Source organism: Lycorma delicatula, chromosome 8 (assembly GCF_047948215.1).
Source record: "Lycorma delicatula isolate Av1 chromosome 8, ASM4794821v1, whole genome shotgun sequence".
Taxonomy (NCBI): domain Eukaryota; kingdom Metazoa; phylum Arthropoda; class Insecta; order Hemiptera; family Fulgoridae; genus Lycorma; species Lycorma delicatula.
In genome coordinates this window covers 141,952,704-141,970,992 of record NC_134462.1, presented here as the reverse complement: position 1 = coordinate 141,970,992, position 18,289 = coordinate 141,952,704, and the positions used below count along the sequence as shown (strand labels likewise).

The 18,289-nt window shown below is 32.2% G+C and overlaps 1 protein-coding gene across 1 annotated transcript in view; it reads left to right on the top strand.

Annotated features, from left to right (window-relative positions):
- The first annotated feature begins 3,821 nt into the window (after window positions 1-3,821).
- The window catches only part of LOC142328927 (uncharacterized), a 34,906-nt gene continuing 20,438 nt past the window's right edge, over window positions 3,822-18,289 (top strand). The window contains exons 1-2 of the mRNA XM_075373100.1: window positions 3,822-3,982; window positions 12,260-12,355. Coding sequence (XP_075229215.1) covers window positions 3,839-3,982; window positions 12,260-12,355 — 240 coding nt within the window. The 5' untranslated portion in view covers window positions 3,822-3,838. The remainder of the gene's footprint in view (window positions 3,983-12,259; window positions 12,356-18,289) is intronic.

Genomic DNA, 18,289 nt, shown 5'->3' with positions numbered 1-18,289 from the left:
TAACTTTTTTTAAATTTAAATGTGCACATTTATTAATAATTATTAACCTCTGATTGTAAAAAGAAATTACAATAAATAATAATTCGATGATAACTATAGAAAAAAATATCAGATGTTATTAATAAAATAAAATTTTAAGTACTTTTCGTTTTAAAAAAAAAATGCGTGTATGTAATTTAATAGGTGTCATGTGGTGTCCACATCGAACTTTTTTATTTTGATTTTAACCTGAGAAAAGATTTTGCACAACACGATGAACATTTTTGAACAAGCTTTTACTATTTTGTAATCGTATTTCGTAATATATTTTGTAATTTTTTAAATCTATTTTTTTAAGTTGGTCTTCAGTTCTTCAGCGGTACGACAATTTTTTTTCCGAGTTTGGCCGACCGAATACCACGTAAAGCTAACAATTTGTATTCCTTTTTCTTTCTTTTGGGTGGTTTCTTTTTTAGTCTTTTAATAGTTCTTCAATTCTTTCGCTTTTTTCTGCCTTTTCTCTTCTGATCAAACGTTGCTGGCTTTTCCTCCTTGTCTTGGAAACCCTTGAAATCTTGTGTCGGTTTTCTAAACGTTATTCTATCTTATTTTCATTTCTTTTAGGCCTTATTGAACCGCTGAGGTCCAACGATTTCCATCATTTTTGTTGTAAATTCAATTGAATATTTATTTTTTTAGCCCTACTATCATTCATTCGCATTAAGCGGCTGAGAATTTGTTTCTTTTTTTTTTTTTATGGAATCTGTTATTTTTTTCAGTTTCATTGTATCTGTAATAATCTTTATTACTTAGGATTTCTATTCGTTTTCATCTATTTTTATAGGTACTAGGATCATTTTCAATCATTTTCTTTCTTTTTGTTTCACCCGATTTCAAATTGAAGATAAATTCTGATGCGTAGACCTTTCGGCTCTGATTGTCGTATTGTATCCCTGAGTTTGGCTTTTATTGAGAAACATTTTTTACGGGTCGGTAAGCTGATTCCGTTCGTGTCGTTCTTATTTTATCTTGCTTCTTTATGTTTGTTCTTGCTTCTTTATCTAAACATTGATTTGGGTAATTTCTCCCGCATATTTACATTTATTGATTTTTCCGTATTTAATTATTAGGGACTTGGGGGAATCTACGATGTTAGTCGTGAGTTGTGTTCTTCCGAAGAAAATGTTTTTCTCTCCTTACCCTGCGTCTTCTTTTAGATGGGTTACTTGTTCTGCCGCCATTTCGAAATTCTCCGAGAAAATTGCAATATCGTCGACAAAGGCTGGAACACAACTCCATTTCCTTTAAATTTTGGTCCCAATTTTATTTGGTGGTGTGTTTCAATTTTTTCACCTTTTTTTCCAATTTTTTTATCGATCACAGATAAAAAGATACAATGAACAGCTCTTCCGGTTGTTCCATAATTTAATTTCCAATTCTTTTACGGTTCTCCCGTAAATTTTTATTTTTATTTTTAACTATTAATATATACCTAATTTGTTAAATGCCATCAGAGAATAGATGGTGGTTTGCGATCAGAAGACTTGTAGGCTATAATATTTTTGAAGTTTTCTCATCGTAAATAAAATCACGATTTCGGTACAAAACCGTCTTGATGCGCAGTACCTATCATCATAATCTATAAAATCGATGGATTTAGTTATAATGTCTTAGTAAACACGTCATCATCGACGTGTTTACCAATACATCGCTTCGGTCACCATTCCCGTCTAGCCAGAGGGCTCCGTCCCCTGGACTCCGCCCGCATTGTTCCTCGTAGTTGTGAAAATAATATTGATAAATAACAATTAAGTTTTCAGGCTTTATAGAGGCCTGAAAAAGAAACTAAATTATAAAAGACAGAATAGTAGCGATTATGATAACTAAAGTACACAGACCTTTGACAAGGAAAACTTCACAACCTATTTCAGCTGTCACGGTGACAGAAATAAAATTTAACGAATTAATTTTTTTCCTTTAATGAATATCTTTAGTTCACAACTTCACCCTCAATCGGGCTAGGGCCTTGATCATCTACGACTTAAAACCTTTCCTGGGAAAACGCGAATGTATCCTGCAAATTTAAAATGGACCGGCCGTTTGGCTCTAGCGCGAGTTGATAGAAATAAATAAACAGACAAACAGATAAACTTTTGCATTTATATATAAGTGATCCGTATAATAAACTATTGAAACCGATGTGTGTGTGTGTGTGTGTGTGTGTGTGCGCGCGCGCGCGCACACACATTCAAATGAAATTACATTCTGTGTAACAGATGGGAAAGTTTGGTCTTGCAGTTGGCAACAATAACCAGCTGATTAATTACTGTTCAAATGCCATTCCGTTCATTTTTCTATCAGTATTGAAAATTATGGCATTTAACTACACCGAATAAGAACGACTTTATTCGCTTTAGTGTTGGTGGAAAAATAACAAACATACTGCATACTGACGCCGTTCATGAAGAATTTCATGCAAGATTTCGTTATTCTCCAGTACCTAGTCGTAAAAATTTGCATAAACTGAATACAAAAATTTAAAACTACTGGATGCGTCGGAGATATTTCAAGATTATGTAAATTTAGAAGTACGTTACGGACGTTACGAACTTGTTACGGAAGCATTTATAATGAGTCCTGAAACTAGCTTGAAAAGCTTACACTATAGCTGTTCTAAAAACTTTACGAAAGATTCTAATGAAACTAATTTAAGTGTTATCAACCGATATTACTTCTTATACGACAGGAGGGTAAAATCTTGTAGGACTTTATTATTCGATGTGAAGCAGATCCTCATTTCTCTAGCTATATAGTGCAATCTAATAAAGCGCGCTTGAAACCGAATGACCAAGTAAATCCTTGTAATCGTGTTTGTTTCTCGGTCAGAAGAAAATTCTTTTTTAACAACGGAGGACTTAATGTACCTGCCATTCGCGTTTCGATTTGAGATGACAAAGAAAAAAATTCGGAACCTAATTCTTTGATAGAAGTGGAACAATAGAGTTACGTCTTGATCGCGAGAGATATTTTCCGAGGTATTAACATTCTGCGTTTGACGAACGCCGCTCTTATACTTGATAGCAAGTCAGAGCGTCTCCTTATTGTGGATCTTCAAGTTAGTTCTGAACGGATAGCACCCCGAGTTGTTGCACGTTCATATGATATAACGTCTTGCGATTTTTCGTTCTGTGAAATTGTCAAAGACGTGGTATTTTATTTAAATACAAATGACTAGATCGTCTTGCTATGGTTTAAAAATTTAGTCGATTTTATAAATAGGGGCAAAATCCGACTGGAAAAAATACCCTGCTAGAAAAGTCTAATGCAAACGCATAAGGTCAGAAGGATGACACTTTGAACACTTCATCTGATGCGTATTAAACGTGTAATAAAAAATAAAATCTCTTGTTTGCTTTTGCTGTTTTCTTATTAATAATAATTAGAGACACTGACTTTAAGCCTATCCGGTTCACACACACACACACACACACACAAACATGCATACATATATATACACACGCACAAACATAATTATTATATTAATTATTCGAATGTGTGTGTGTGTGTGTGTGTGTGTGTGTGCGCGCGCGCGCATGTGTTAATTTTAATATAAACTTTATATATTATAATTATTTTACGTGAATTCTTTAAGATATAATCATATAATGTTTAAAATTAACTTTTTTATGAGTTTTACATTTGATATAAGTTTTAAACATTATTAATATATACTATTAGCGCACATATGTTATTATTACATTAAAAAAGAGAATATTGCAATATTATGAAGTATGGAAGGTCATTATAGCAGCAACAGTTGTTTAATTCATTACAGCTTAATGAATTAGTAGCGATGTGAATGAAAGAGGCTTTAAAACACTTTAGATCTGTATTTGACGCTGTCCTGTCAGTTGACATGGGGTCGTCTTCTTGGCGACTCCAGCTGGCTGCAGTGCTACTATTCGCCCTTTGCCTTCCGACTGTAACCAGATCTAAAAAGAAGGTATGGTTGATGTTAGTTATAATATTCTTTAGCTTTCTTTAAGTATACGTATAATTTTAGTTTATTTTTCATTATTTTAATAGTAAAAATAATTATTTAAAAAAACTGTATACGGATATCTTCAACGTTTGAACACATGCGTAAATAAACAGGAATGTCGAAACACTTATTGTATCGTAATCGCAGAATATTTAATATAATCCTGATAAATCAGTAGTGAATCCACATAAACAAGAGTAATACTACGGAATTTTTAGAAAATTATACTTTTTGATAACGGTAAAGTTATAAAAAATGATGTATAAAAACATACATTTTGAATAATTTTTAAATAGCTTTTTTTATGATGCGTTCTAAAAGTGAAAAACGCTTTGTTCTTACAAGAAAATAGATTGTTTTTAATTATTCGATAACGTTTTTAAATTACTTTTTAATAATTATTATTACTGTGTTTTTTCTACATTTACGGACTACTAATTACGAATTACGCTATGCGTTGCTCGATAAATATGTTTTAACGATTTACATTTAAACGATTCTAATTTATAAAATACTAATATAAAACAAACTCTTTGCGGATAATTAAACTTTATTTTATCTTAAGATTACATCGGGATCGGTTAAAAAAGATATTCCAAACTTGTAAATTTTTCAGTTTGATCCACCACCGTTTACTTCTAAATCTTAGCCAAAAATAAGTCCAAACGATTCTTTATTATTATAATATTTTTTTAACACAAATATCCACAATCTGTTTCTTCGGAACAATGAATACAGATACAGAGAAAGCCTAACACCTAATTAACTTCTTTACGTTCCGTTCATTCTAGTTGGAATCTGTAAACAACTGACGATACACTTTTCGAGATTTTTTGTTTCCTAATGTACGTTGCAATCTGTTCAACCGGTGAATAATAAGCAAATCAGATGAGGATGATATGTACGACCCGTAAATGAAGTTTAGTTCTGTACAGACTCAGGCCGACCGTTCCTCAGACGTACGGTTAATTAAACCCCGACCACCAAAGTACACCGTATCCACTGTCTACTATTCGTTATCCGTATAAAAGCGAAAGACTTTTACTTGGATTTGAACTTGAGGACCTTCTACTTGGAAAATTAGCTGTTAAACAACGGACTTGCGGTGACGATTTTACCATTAGAGCAGCCCGGTGGGTTGACGATACACGACAATTTTCTTTTCTTTTAACGCAATTATATATCTACAATCTGTTCCCTGGGAATAATGAATAAATGAGATGAAATCCGGCAAACATCTTGCAGGAGAAAAGGGAAAAAGCAATTAACTCCTCCTATATGCGCATCTACTTCGTACTTGTAGACGTTGTAAACTTCGATGTCATCACTGTCGACTAAAAATTAATTTCTGAACGTTTAAAAATTACTGTGTTGCAACGATAAAATGAAGCGAACAATGACGTGAGATCTCTTGTGCAATTTTAGGTGAGTTTTAACAGCAATTATTTTAGGCGATATAATAAACCAAGATGAGTCTGAACCGAGGTACGTAAAACTTTTCGATTGACAACGTTGATATACTTATGTTGGATTTACATAGCTTATGTAGGGAACATAGCAGTCTTCTCTATAACTTGATACCGTAGATTCGTATCTGTTAAAGGATGGCTTTTTTAATTATTAACTTGTTCAGAGATAATTTTTTGTAATTCCGTAATTTGACGTAATTTATTATTCGGTTGGCTCCTGTTTTAGAGTTTTCCGCGAGAGTCTTTTGTGAAGGTAAGAACCTAAACATTTTACCAAATCTGAACGTTATTAATCGTGTCGACTGTAAAATTCGGCCAGATGTTTGTTCGGAGAGAGAGCATAACGTGTATTACCTTTATTTTCGTTAGAATTTATACGCCGCAACTTTTGCTATCGTTTTCGTGTTTAACCGTTCTTGAAGATGCTGCGCGTGGCGAGATGACGATGAAATTCATTTTTTATAGCGTGTTAAAAAAATGCCACGCCTGACCGGGACACGGACCAGAATCTTCGGATGACCGATCCATCAAGGAGACCGACATAGCTATAAAATTAAAAATTTATTTACCTTTTTAGTAGCCGGAGGTTTTGAATCGGATCTTATTCGTGTTTTAATGCTTGGCAACATACAGAACCGATTAAATTTCAAAATCATTTTTTTAATCTCGTTTTAATTCGAATAATTATTATTATTAACTTAGAAAATATATATAAATAGAAAAATAGTAACCGACATTTGTATCACGTAAAAGCAAAAAAAAATGTTTTATATGGAATATTTTTTTAATAATTCGACATTTGTATTTTTATGTGTAAAACGACCGTCGCAATTATTGATTTCTTTATAGAAATATTTCTGTTAATTTAAATTTAAAAATTAAGTTTCACGATTCGTAAAACAGGATCGAAGAAAATTGTATTTACACGCTTTGCTTTGTACAGTAAAGTAAAACGATACACGGGTTCTATAAATCTTACCCGATCTCGAAGTAAGAAATTAATCTCCAGTAATCCATAATATTATGAAAGATTATTAATATCGTAATGTCAGCAGAATTCTCTTATTTCTAATTAATTTTTATGTTTTTTATCGACTAAATGACGAGGGGACCAGCCTAATATGGATGATAACAGTTTAGATTATTGTGATTATTTCACATAGGCTTCACCGATTTTTTTATGAAATACAACAAAAAATTGTCTCAGTTGTTCGAATGATATTTGATAACGGACAATTTCAATCACGAGCGCGCGTGCACACACGCACACCAAACGCACATATTTTTTTAAAAACAAATTACATCCTAGAACGGCAATTAATAATTATTAAAATTAATTTTAACTCGTTGCTTTTGTATTTCTTTTTGTATGTTACTTTCACAGTGATTAAACTTCCGGAAAATGTCGACATATCTTCGCGTTTCACATCTCCTAGACCCCAAAACCACCGTCAGTTTAAAAATTTATATATACATATATATATTTCATTTTCTTATGGACATGATAACTGCCGTAATTTTGCGCCAATCGCTTCAAAATGATACATAAAATATAACGACCCAAAATCTCGGTCAAGTTTGTTAACGGGCAAAATCGGACCGTGGGGGTGGAAATGGGGACTTTATCGAACAAAATATCGCTATAACTTTTTTATTAAGTAAAATATCGAATTCGTTTAAAGTTTCTACTGTTCTTTGGATAAGGGCCTAAAATTTAGATAAGTAATTTTTTTTGATATCACCAACCGTTGGCCCAAAGGGTAGAAAAAATGAGGTTTCGAAGACAAAAAAAAAATCATCAAATTAATAGGCGCAATGTGGAATCGGTTTAAAGTGGTCGTTAGTCCTCTAAACATTACCTAAAACGTTTGTCTGAAACAATTTTTGATACGTCAACTTTTGATATGACACGCAACAGCGTTGAAACTAAACCTAGCGACTGTCCGCCGAATACTTCACTGCGATTTGAATTTTAACCCTTACAAAATTTAAGTTTTGTTCGGACTACATAGCGAGACAACAATTCTGTGATAAAATGATCGAAAAGATTAATGACGACCCCAATTTTGTCGACAACATTTTAACGTCGGATGAAGCTCGTTTCTATATTCCCGGGTATCTGAAAAATCTTGGGTATTACCGGGGATCTGCAAAATTGCAGATATCGGGCGGCTGAAAACCCTCATCGTTTGCACGAACCACCATTACAGAGCCGAATGGTTTGATATGCCGTATCAACGCGAGGTGTGAGGATGAGAGAGTGAATGTAACATATCTGAACGATATGTTGATATGCTCGAAACTTTTGTAGCAGAACAACTTCAAAACTTTCCTGGTGTTCATAAGACTTGGTTTCAGCAAGATGGAGTCACCGCCCATACTGCCAGAGCGTCAGTGGCAGCCGTTCGACAGTTCTTTGGTAACCACGTAATTTCACGGTTTGGCGACATTCTTTGGCCCCCATTATCACCAGATTTGTCGGTGTGCGTTTTTTTTTTGCGGGGCTACCTCAAAATTAAAGTGTAAACGACTCGTCCGACGACAATCGGTGAGTTGATAACGAAGATTCGAGAAGAAATCGCTGCAATTCCCGCGGAAGTATTTCAAAATGCCACGCAAAATCTCAGCATTTGCTTCCAAGAATGCATAAATTTGAACGGTCATTATTTTATGAACACTGTTTTTAGAAATTGAAATTTTTTATGTCGGAACACTTAATGGCATGTAATTTGTTTTTATTTTTTTCAACAATAAAACTTGTAAATTCATTTTTTTTAAATTTTTTTGAGAGTTATTTAAAAATTGCCCGGTTCCTTGTGCCTATTTATATATATACATACGTAATTTTTTTTACAAGTAATAATTTATTTTTGAACATCGTTAGTACAAAGAGTCATGAAAATAAATTAGAGGATCATTTAATAATAATAGATGAGTAAACATGGAAAATAATACTATACGAATATCATCTTTAAATAAGTAACCGACGGACAAATGAATTAGTACGGTAATAAATGTCATATCAGGTATGTTGATATTTTTAGTAGAGTTTAATTGTAATCGGCTTTTTTTACTCATTTTAACCCTTTCTTGTGTAGTTATTCTCATAAAAACTTGTCCTGTACATTTTATTTTAAATTCTTTTGTATTTCTATTTCAGTTGTATTTATTATTACAAAAACAGAGCGTTTACTTTTACATAGGAAATATTTTTAAAGCAAAGGCTATTTTTAAAGGGATAAATTATATTAATAAAGATATTCAGGGTCTATTAATAAGAAAAAAAATTTTTAATAAAATTAATTTAAAACAGTAATACTGTCTACAAAAGACAAGGAAGTTTGTAAGTTTACTATCGTATTAATTGACCTTTTCACCCCGTCATTTTTAACGCGGTCATTGCCAAATTACTTGACTCACCCTTGTGCTAAATTCAAATTAATATATGCAGTTTAACAACGATGTAGTTTCATTTCTTTAGTATAATACACATAATTTAGATGCATTTCAGTAAATGAACATTAGAAAAGAGGCTTGTTGCATTTGTATAATTCGTTAAACGACTTTCTACTTAATTCATTGTACACAAGCATTTATAAGCGATTATAAATATAATATTATTTTAACGTTAAAAAAAAATTCTTTTCGATATATAAATGTAACGAAATTTTTAAAAAATTGAGATACAAATTTGTAGTTACTTTTTTCCGTTTTCCTTTTTTTTGTAGAAAATTAAATAAATTTCCCGAACTGTGTAATCCGTGGTTTCATAATGTAAAATAATAGATAAATTTATTACTTTATACTTTTTTACGGCTGTAACTTAAAAAAGCCTGCAAGATACAACAGATACCGGTTAGTTTTCTTTCTATGAGAGTAATGATGTTCTTACAATCTAGCTGATCGTTGTGGTGAACAGATTGAAAGTCTTAATTATAAGGCTGAGTATTACATGCATTTTGGTATGCGTAGCTTGTTATTTAACGGCATATTTGGCTTACTTAAGCGTGGAATTGAAAACCAGATCGTGGAATGATTGTTATTCCTGTAAACGGTTATCGCATCGCTTCTCTTGTAACTTTATACCGTCATAGTTATGGCTTCTAACAAACTTAATAAAAATTGAAAATATTTTAAATTAGGACTTTTAAACAGGTCGGGAAATCTAAATATTATGCGATCGGAAACTTATTTTTGAGGAAAGACATTATACCGCATAAAGGTCGTAGATATGTAAGTTTTACTGGCGTTTACTTTTTATCCGCATTTTCATGAATTTTTGGAAGGAAAATATTGAAAACGATCAGAAAACAAGAAAAACACTTTTCTTTGAAAATTTTCTCTGCTTGCTTACTGCGATGTTTAACGTCGTGAATATTGTTTCACGACAGGATGAGGTAGAGTACATTAATTTGTTTCTTTACGCTACCTGTTACAGTCTTTCTTGCGGCTGTGATACGTGTAAAGTGTAGATGTACAAGAGGCGTTAATCCAAGTTACTTTCTTTGAGAGTAACGGTGTTCATTATATGATGAAGAGCACAGAGTGATGGTACCGCTTATAGGAATAATTATTGTCTTCGTTTCAGCAGGCTATGTAGTCAATGATGAAGGCAACAGGAAACCGCTTTACGCCTCGCTTTTGATGGAACGCTAAGTTTGTTATTCCTAAGAATGAATATCGCATTTGTAGGAGTTAGTTTAGTTAGTTAGCCACTCGTGTCAGATTGTTTACAAGAATAGGAATTTTATAATTAATCGGCTAATTTGTCGGCCCAGAGATCAGCATCAAGGCTTCTGATTCAGTTATTCTCGGCTTAAATAATCGGCAGGATTTGACGTTCTAATTTTATCCCTTAGTTCCTGGTTAACGCATAAAATTACGTACAAGATCATATTTCTATAAACATATTCGTCTTTCGATGAACGGTTAGAAGTACTACCTAAAATAAAAACTTATAATATTCGGTTAATTTTTAATTTTCTGTCTATTATTAACTCTAATTGTTTCAGTAAATGTAAATTTTTATAATGTTACTTTTGATAAGCAAACGGATGTGTGATCATTCATTTTCATGATATACCGTAGACTCTTGATACCATCCTAGCAGTTGACATCTGCCCGGAAAGGCTTGACAACTCTTCACTGTGGATTCTGTCTCTAATGATTCTTTTCCACCTGTTCACCCTGATTTTCCTCGTATTTTCCAGTAATGAATCTATCTATCTATCTGTTTCTCGATTGCAAATTTTTTTTCTGTTGCGCAATCTCTCCCTCAAAACCGCTTTTGGCATTCTGTTCTTCACCGATAACGATCTAACCGTGGCTATACGGTTTAATTGATTTATTAATATTTTCTTCAGCGTTTAATTAAATATGTTTTCTACAAAAGATTAAGGTAGGATTAATCCGATTTTTTAAAGTTGTAATTTAGCAATTTCTCGCTAACTTGTTAGCGTTTCAGTGTTTTATTAATATCTCTGATCGAACAAAGCGAAGTTCTCTTTTAATTTGATCTTAGGAATTCATCTGTTTCTGAGTTATGATCAGATCTGTTTTCTGATTTTTAAGAAAATCTTTCATTCAGCGGCTTGCTATTTGGTAGAATGACACTTGTATAACGGTTTTTATAAAACTTTCTGTTTCAAAAACATAACTAATACAGATGTTGGGAAGAGCACCGGTTAATCGTTTAATATTCACTCGGTGATTTTTCTGTTTGGTAAATAATTATGAAACGGTTAACGGTTTACATATTTTATAAAGAAAATCCTTGTATAAACTCTTTTTTAAACTTAGCCTTTTTGTATATTGTAGTTAAAACAATTTTTTTAATAAAAAACTACTTTTAAAAAATCGGTGATTCGGTGAAAGTATTTCCTTGATCGGTCATCAGTCATCGATGTTTAGATTCCTAGAAACAGTGCTTAAGATATTCCTAATGTTTGATCGGCTTCATCTATAGAGGATACCAAGTTACTCTCGCTTTTAGAAGCTGGAACGCATGTAGCCTCTCTTTTTATAGTTTCGAAAAAATTCACAAAGTTTACAACACACCTTTTAATTAAACCCGTCTTCTACAAAGCATTTATATGGCTGAATTTTTGAAACGCATATTTTTTTTACTTTTCTAATAACTTCATATTAAACATCGTCTACATTATAGACAATTTTATTTTCCTGTATTCATATAAAGTTGCGTTCTATAGCGGTCTCAGTTTCCCTTCAGGATTACAGAAAATGTTTTGCTCTCCTGATTCTCTACATTAAACTTTATCTGAATATTAATTAATTATCATCATATACGTGAAATGTATCAGCATTTTAGACAATATAAATTTTCATACTAGCATTCTCATACTAATGTATCTTATAACGGTATTATAAATATCATTAATGCGGTTAATCTATAAAATATATGTATATGATAACGATAATGTATAGAAGTAATAAAAATAATTGTCATAAACTGCTGATTCCACAATACCTACAAAATCTCAGGAAATAGCATTCTGAAAATCGAAAGATGTGGAATTAGGTTCAGTGTCGCTGGTAAAAGCCGTATTCATTCGACTGGTTCCTGAGATCTTCAAAGGTAATAACAACGGGTACGGATCGCAGAATACTACTGCCATGTTTTTTTTTAGCGGCTAATGACAATAGCAGTCGATGCCACTACTCACAAAAAAAATCTGGTTTTTATAAAAGTAATTATTCATTTTAAACTATTATAATTGATAGTCATAAATTATTTTTGTGTTTTTCGTAGAATGGAGCTTTGGCACCTCCCCGCAGTGAAGATGCACCAAGACCTAATCTTGTACTTCTTAATGCAGGATTGCCTATTCTCCTTGACTATACTAAGGTATTTATTAATATTAATAATATTTTATAGCAAAAGTATGTTTATTTTATTTAAAATTCTTTATAATAATGTTTATTTTTTAATATCGTAATTATAATTTAATGAAATCTAGTTAATGGATAAATATCCAGAAAAAGTAATGTATAACTCAGAGAATATCTTTACTGTTTAGAAGATTTTTTGATAGCAAAAATATTTTTATAACATTTTTTTTATTATTAATGTAATAGTTGTACTTTTTGATTAAAACATTCATTAGTGAGTGTATGCAGTGACATGGTAAAATAATAAAGAGCAAACAGTAGTATTTTTACGACATATGAAAATGTTTGTTATTGATATAATAATGCATCATTAAAATTATTTTTGTTTTTTTTTAGTCTTCAGTCATTTTATTGGTTTGATGCAGCTCTCCAAGATTCCCTATCTAGTGCTAGTCGTTTCATTTAAGTATACCCCCTACATCCTACATCCCTAACAGTTTGTTTTACATACTCCAAACGTTGCCTGCCTGCACAATTTTTTCCTTCTACCTGTCCCGCCAATATTAAAGCGACTATTCGAAGATGCCGTAATATGTGGCTTATAAGTTTGTTTCTTCTTTTAACTATAATTTTCCAAATGCTTCATTCTTCATCAATTTGCCACAACTTCTCTTCATTTGTCACTTTATCCACCCATCTGATTTTTAACATTCTCCTATAGCACCGCATTTCAAAAGCTTCTAATCTTTTCTTCTCAAGTACTCCGATCGCGCAAGTTTCATTTCCATATAAAACTACGCTCCAAACATATACTTTAAAAAATTTTTCCTGTCGTTTAATTAATTTTGATGTAAACAAATTATATTTATGACTGAAGGCTCGTTTTTTCTGTGCTATTCGGCATTTTATATCGCTCCTGCTTCGTCCATCTTTAGTAATTCTACTTTCCAAATAATAAAATTCTTCTACCTCCATAATCTTTTTTCTTCCTATTTTTACATTCAGTGGTCCATCTTCGTTATTTCTACTACACTTCATTACTTTCATTTTGTTCTTGCTTATTTTCATGCAGTAGTTCTTGCGTAGGACTTCATCCATGCCGTTCATTGTCCCTTCTAAATCCTTTTTACTCTCGGCTAGAATTACTATAACATCAGCAAATCATAGAATCTTTATCTTTTCACCTTGTACTGTTACTCCGAATCTAAATTGTTCTTTAACATCATTAACTGCTAGTTCTATGTAAAGATTAAAAAGTAACGGGGATAGGGAACATCCTTGTCGGACTCCCTTTCTTATTACGTCTTCTTTCGTATGTTCTTCAATTATTAGTGTTACTGTTTGGTTCCTCTAAATGTTAGCAATTGTTCTTCTATCTCTGTACTTGAATCCTAATTTTTTAAAAATGCTGAACATTTTATTCCAGTCTACATCATAGAATGCCTTTTCTAGGTCTATAAACGCCAAGTATGTTGGTTTGTTTTTCCTTAATCTTCCTTCTACTATTAATCTGAGTGCTAAAATTGCTTCCCTTGTCCCTATACTTTTCGTGAATCCAAATCGGTCTTTTCCTAACACTTCTTCCACTCTCCTCTCAATTCTTCTGTACACAATTCTAGTTAAGAATTTTGATGCATGGCTAGTTAAGCTAATTGTTCTGTATTCTTCACATTTATCTGCTCCTGCTCTCTTTGGTAACATGACTATAACACTCTTTTTGAAGTCTGACGGAACTTCCCCTTTTTCATAAATACTACAAACCAGTTTGTATAATCTATCAATCGCTTCCTCACCTGCACTGCACAGTAATTCTACAGGTATTCTGTCTATTCCAGAGGAGCCTTTCTGCCATTTAAATCTTTTAATGCTCTCTTAAATTCAGATCTCAGAATTGTTTCTCCCTTTCATCATCTTCGATTTCCTCTTCTTCCTCTATAACACCATTTTCTAATTCATTTCCTCCATACAACTCTTCACTATATTCTACCCACCTATTGACTTTGCCTTTCGTATTATATATCGGTGTGGTGTACCATCTTTGTTTAACACATTATTAGATTTTAATTTATGTACCCTGTATGCTCCTTCTATTTTACCAATGTTCATTTCTCTTTCCACTTCGGAACAATTTTCTTTAATCCACTCTTCTTTCGCCAGTTTGCACTTCCTGTTTATAGCATTTCTTAATTGTCGATAGCTCCTTTTACTTTCTTCATCACTAGCATTCTTATATTTTCTACGTTCATCCATCAGCTGCAATATATCGTCTGAAACCCAAGGTTTTCTACCAGTTCTCTTTATTCTGCCTAAGTTTGCTTCTGCTGATTTAAGAATTTCCTTTTTAACATTCTCCCATTTTTCTTCTACCTTTTCTACCTTATCTTTTTTACTCAGACCTCTTGCAATGTCGTCCTCAAAAATTTTCTTTACCTCCTCTTCCTCAAGCTTCTCTAAATTCCACCGATTCATCTGACACCTTTTCTTCAGGTTTTTAAACCCCAATCTACATTTCATTATCACCAAATTATGATCGCTATCAATGTCTGCTCCAGGGTAAGTTTTGCAGTCAACGAGTTGATTTCTAAATCTTTGCTTAACCATGATATAATCTATCTGATACCTTGCAGTATCGCCTGGCTTTTTCCAAGTGTATATTCTTCTATTATGATTTTTAAATTGGGTGTTGGCAATTACTAAATTATACTTCGCGCAAAACTCTATAAGTCGGTCCTCTCTTTCATTCCTTTTGCCCAGCCCGTATTCACCCACTATATTTCCTTCCTTGCCTTTTCCAATGCTTGCATTCCAATCTCCAACTATTATTAAATTTTCATTCCCTTTTATGCATTTAATCGCTTTGTCAATTTCTTCGTATACATACTCTACCTCTAGGCCCTTATAGGTATATAGACGTTAACAATCTTTGTCGGCTTAGGTTTTGATTTTATCCTTATTACAATGATTCTACCGCTATGTATTTTGAAATACTCTACTCTCTTCCCTATCTTCTAGTTCATTATGAAATCTAATCCTGCCTGCCCATTATTTGAAGCTCAGTTAATTATTCTAAAATCACCTGACCAAAAGTCATTTTCCACTTCCCACCAAACCTCACTAATTTCTACTACATCTATATTCATCCTATTCATTTCCCTCTTTAAATTTTCTAACCAACCAACCTTTTTTAGACTTCTAACATTCCACGCTCAAATTTGTAGAATGTTATTTTTTAATTTTCTGGTGACCCCTTCTCTAGTAGTTCCCATCCGCAGATCCGAACGGGGGACTAGTTTACCTCCGTTCATCATCATTTTTATATGAAAATGCAGAGAGCTACATTTTCTTGGAAAAAAAACAGCTGTAGTTTTCCATCGCTTTCAACTGCGCAGTACTCAGAGGATTGAGTGATGTTGATTTGGCTGTTTAAGTCGTCCTGACCTACACTCTAAACAACTAGTGAAAGAGCTGCTGCCCTCTTTCAGGAATCATTCCTTAGTCTGGCTCTCAACAGATTCCTCTCCGATATGGTTGCACCTTCGGTCGAGCTATTCTGTATCACCGAGCACTCTAGCCCCCTCACCAACGGCAAGGTCTCATGACTCATAGAGGGAGTATTTTTGCTAATTTATTATTTTTTTTAAATCTGCTTAAAAGTGTAGTAACTATATACACTGTTCATTCCATAAAAGTGCAGAAAATCATTTCATAAACAGATTATCACTCAAATCTTATTAATTATCATTTTATATAAATAAATTAAAAGAGATACTAGCGATTCAAGAAAGACACAAAGCCTAAAAAATCTGGAATTCTAATAAAACACCAAAAAAGCTGGTTTCCAAAATCTAAGAAAAAAAAATACAAAATCGTAAGCAAGAAGAGACGGGAAAATACAGAAAATTTAGTTACAAAAATCAAATTTTAGAAAGGGAAAAAGATTTTTAAAAACCACAAGAATCTTTTACCGGCTCTTCAAAACAAGAATTAGTAAATATTCAGACCCTAGTTTGCCTTTCAAAAGGGAAGGGACTCATTAGCATAAATAATTTTGAGAACTACAAAATTCTGGCCAAATTTCTGAACCGAAGAAATTTATAACAAAAAGAAACTTTCTATAAACACAAAATTGAAACATTACTATTCTGTACTCGGTCCAGCGAGGTTAAACATAATTGAAACAGCAAATCTGACTTGCTTAGAAAATGTTGTCAAAATTGAAAGAAAAATTCTTCTGTTCTTCTTCAGGTCCAGAAAAACAGAAGAAAGATACAGACTAAAATCAAATGAGGAAATTTATAAAATTCAAGAAGATTTGGAAACAATAATTAGAAAAAAAAGATGAAAATTCCTAGAACACATGATCCGCATGAATCCATACCGACTAAATAAAACATTTTTGAAAAACTTTGTAAACTAAAACCGCAGAGGGATACATAAAGCAGATCAAAGAGGAATTTCAAAACGTATAGATAAAAGAGGAGGTCTTTTGGATAGAATGAAGATTACAGAAATAATAATTTACGCAAATAAGATTCTTGCGGATGAAGGAAGTAGGGGCACCAGAAGAAAATGGACAGAACAAGAAAAACAGGTGCACTTCAAGAAAATGAAGGAAACATGGAAAAGAAGAAAAGAAGTAAAAACAAAATTATCGGTACGGTTCTTAAAAGGCTAATTAATTTTTAAAAATAAAATTAATTAAAACAAAAAATGCTTTTGAATAGAATTGTCAGACTGTGTTTCAAGTCCGATCGGAAATAGTTACATTTGTTTCCCTGATATAGTGATATATGCTGCTATAGCTATATGAGAAAGTATGAAAATATGTCAAAAAAAATCTACAAGAATTGTTCTTTTTTTAAGGAGTAGAAAGCTCAGTTTTACTTAATAGACGCATTAGTTTTTTGATTTTTTGACAATTTTCCTGGACTAGAAAGAGATCCCTTGGAACGATTCCAAAAGCATAGGTGCTGATTACACCGATGGCTTCTTTAATAAAGATTACACTGATCCCCGTTAAAGAAGCCGCTATTCTGTGAACTTCTAGAAGGTATCGGTACGGTATCACTGATAGAAGTGGATTAGTGAATAACAAAATTCCTGTGGTACAGTGCAAGGACAAGGACGGAGTAAATTCAATCCTACTGAACTGACTACAGTTTTGTTTATATAAATCGCTAAAATTAAAAGAAGAAAATGGCTGTGGTATCGTTTGTAAACAGATAATTTAATATCGTTATTTATGTACCGTCACAAATCTTCTAATAACTATATCGTAAAATATTATTGTTAAAAAGGAGGAAGGAACTGTCTATCGATCGCTAATATTTTGCCTAATATAACTAAACTGAATTTTTATATGTTTTTAATTATATTAATTAACGTTAAGTTTTAAATCAGACTAATAAATCACATAACACACGAATTGTAATTTCAGTTACGATGTAATTAATGCAGCGTATCGAGTAATTAATAATTATTTAAAAAACGAATGATTTAAGTATTTACCGGAATAATATTTTTATAAAATAGTTTTGATATTTTCTTGGAACTATTAAAACTTTAATAATTTCAATATCAAAAATATTTTTAATATTTGTTAAACAAGTGTACAAAATTATTTTCATTAAATGCAAAATATTTAATAATTTTATTAAACCGGAAGTAAAAGGCAATACGACAAACGTATTATTAAATATTTGGATTAACGTATAAGTTCAATATTCAACATAATTTTAAAAAGTAAATAAAACTTTGTTTTGTGACGTACGAACTAGATAATAAGGATAAGCGGGCAAAACATAATGAGGAAATGAGCAATATGAGCCGAGTATTGTGGATGATATAACAGAATATTTTATGCATCTGTTCAATAATTTTAACTAAAGAGAAGATCTACAGATTATGCAAACGGAGAACATTTGTGAACCTTTTAATTAGTCGATATTAT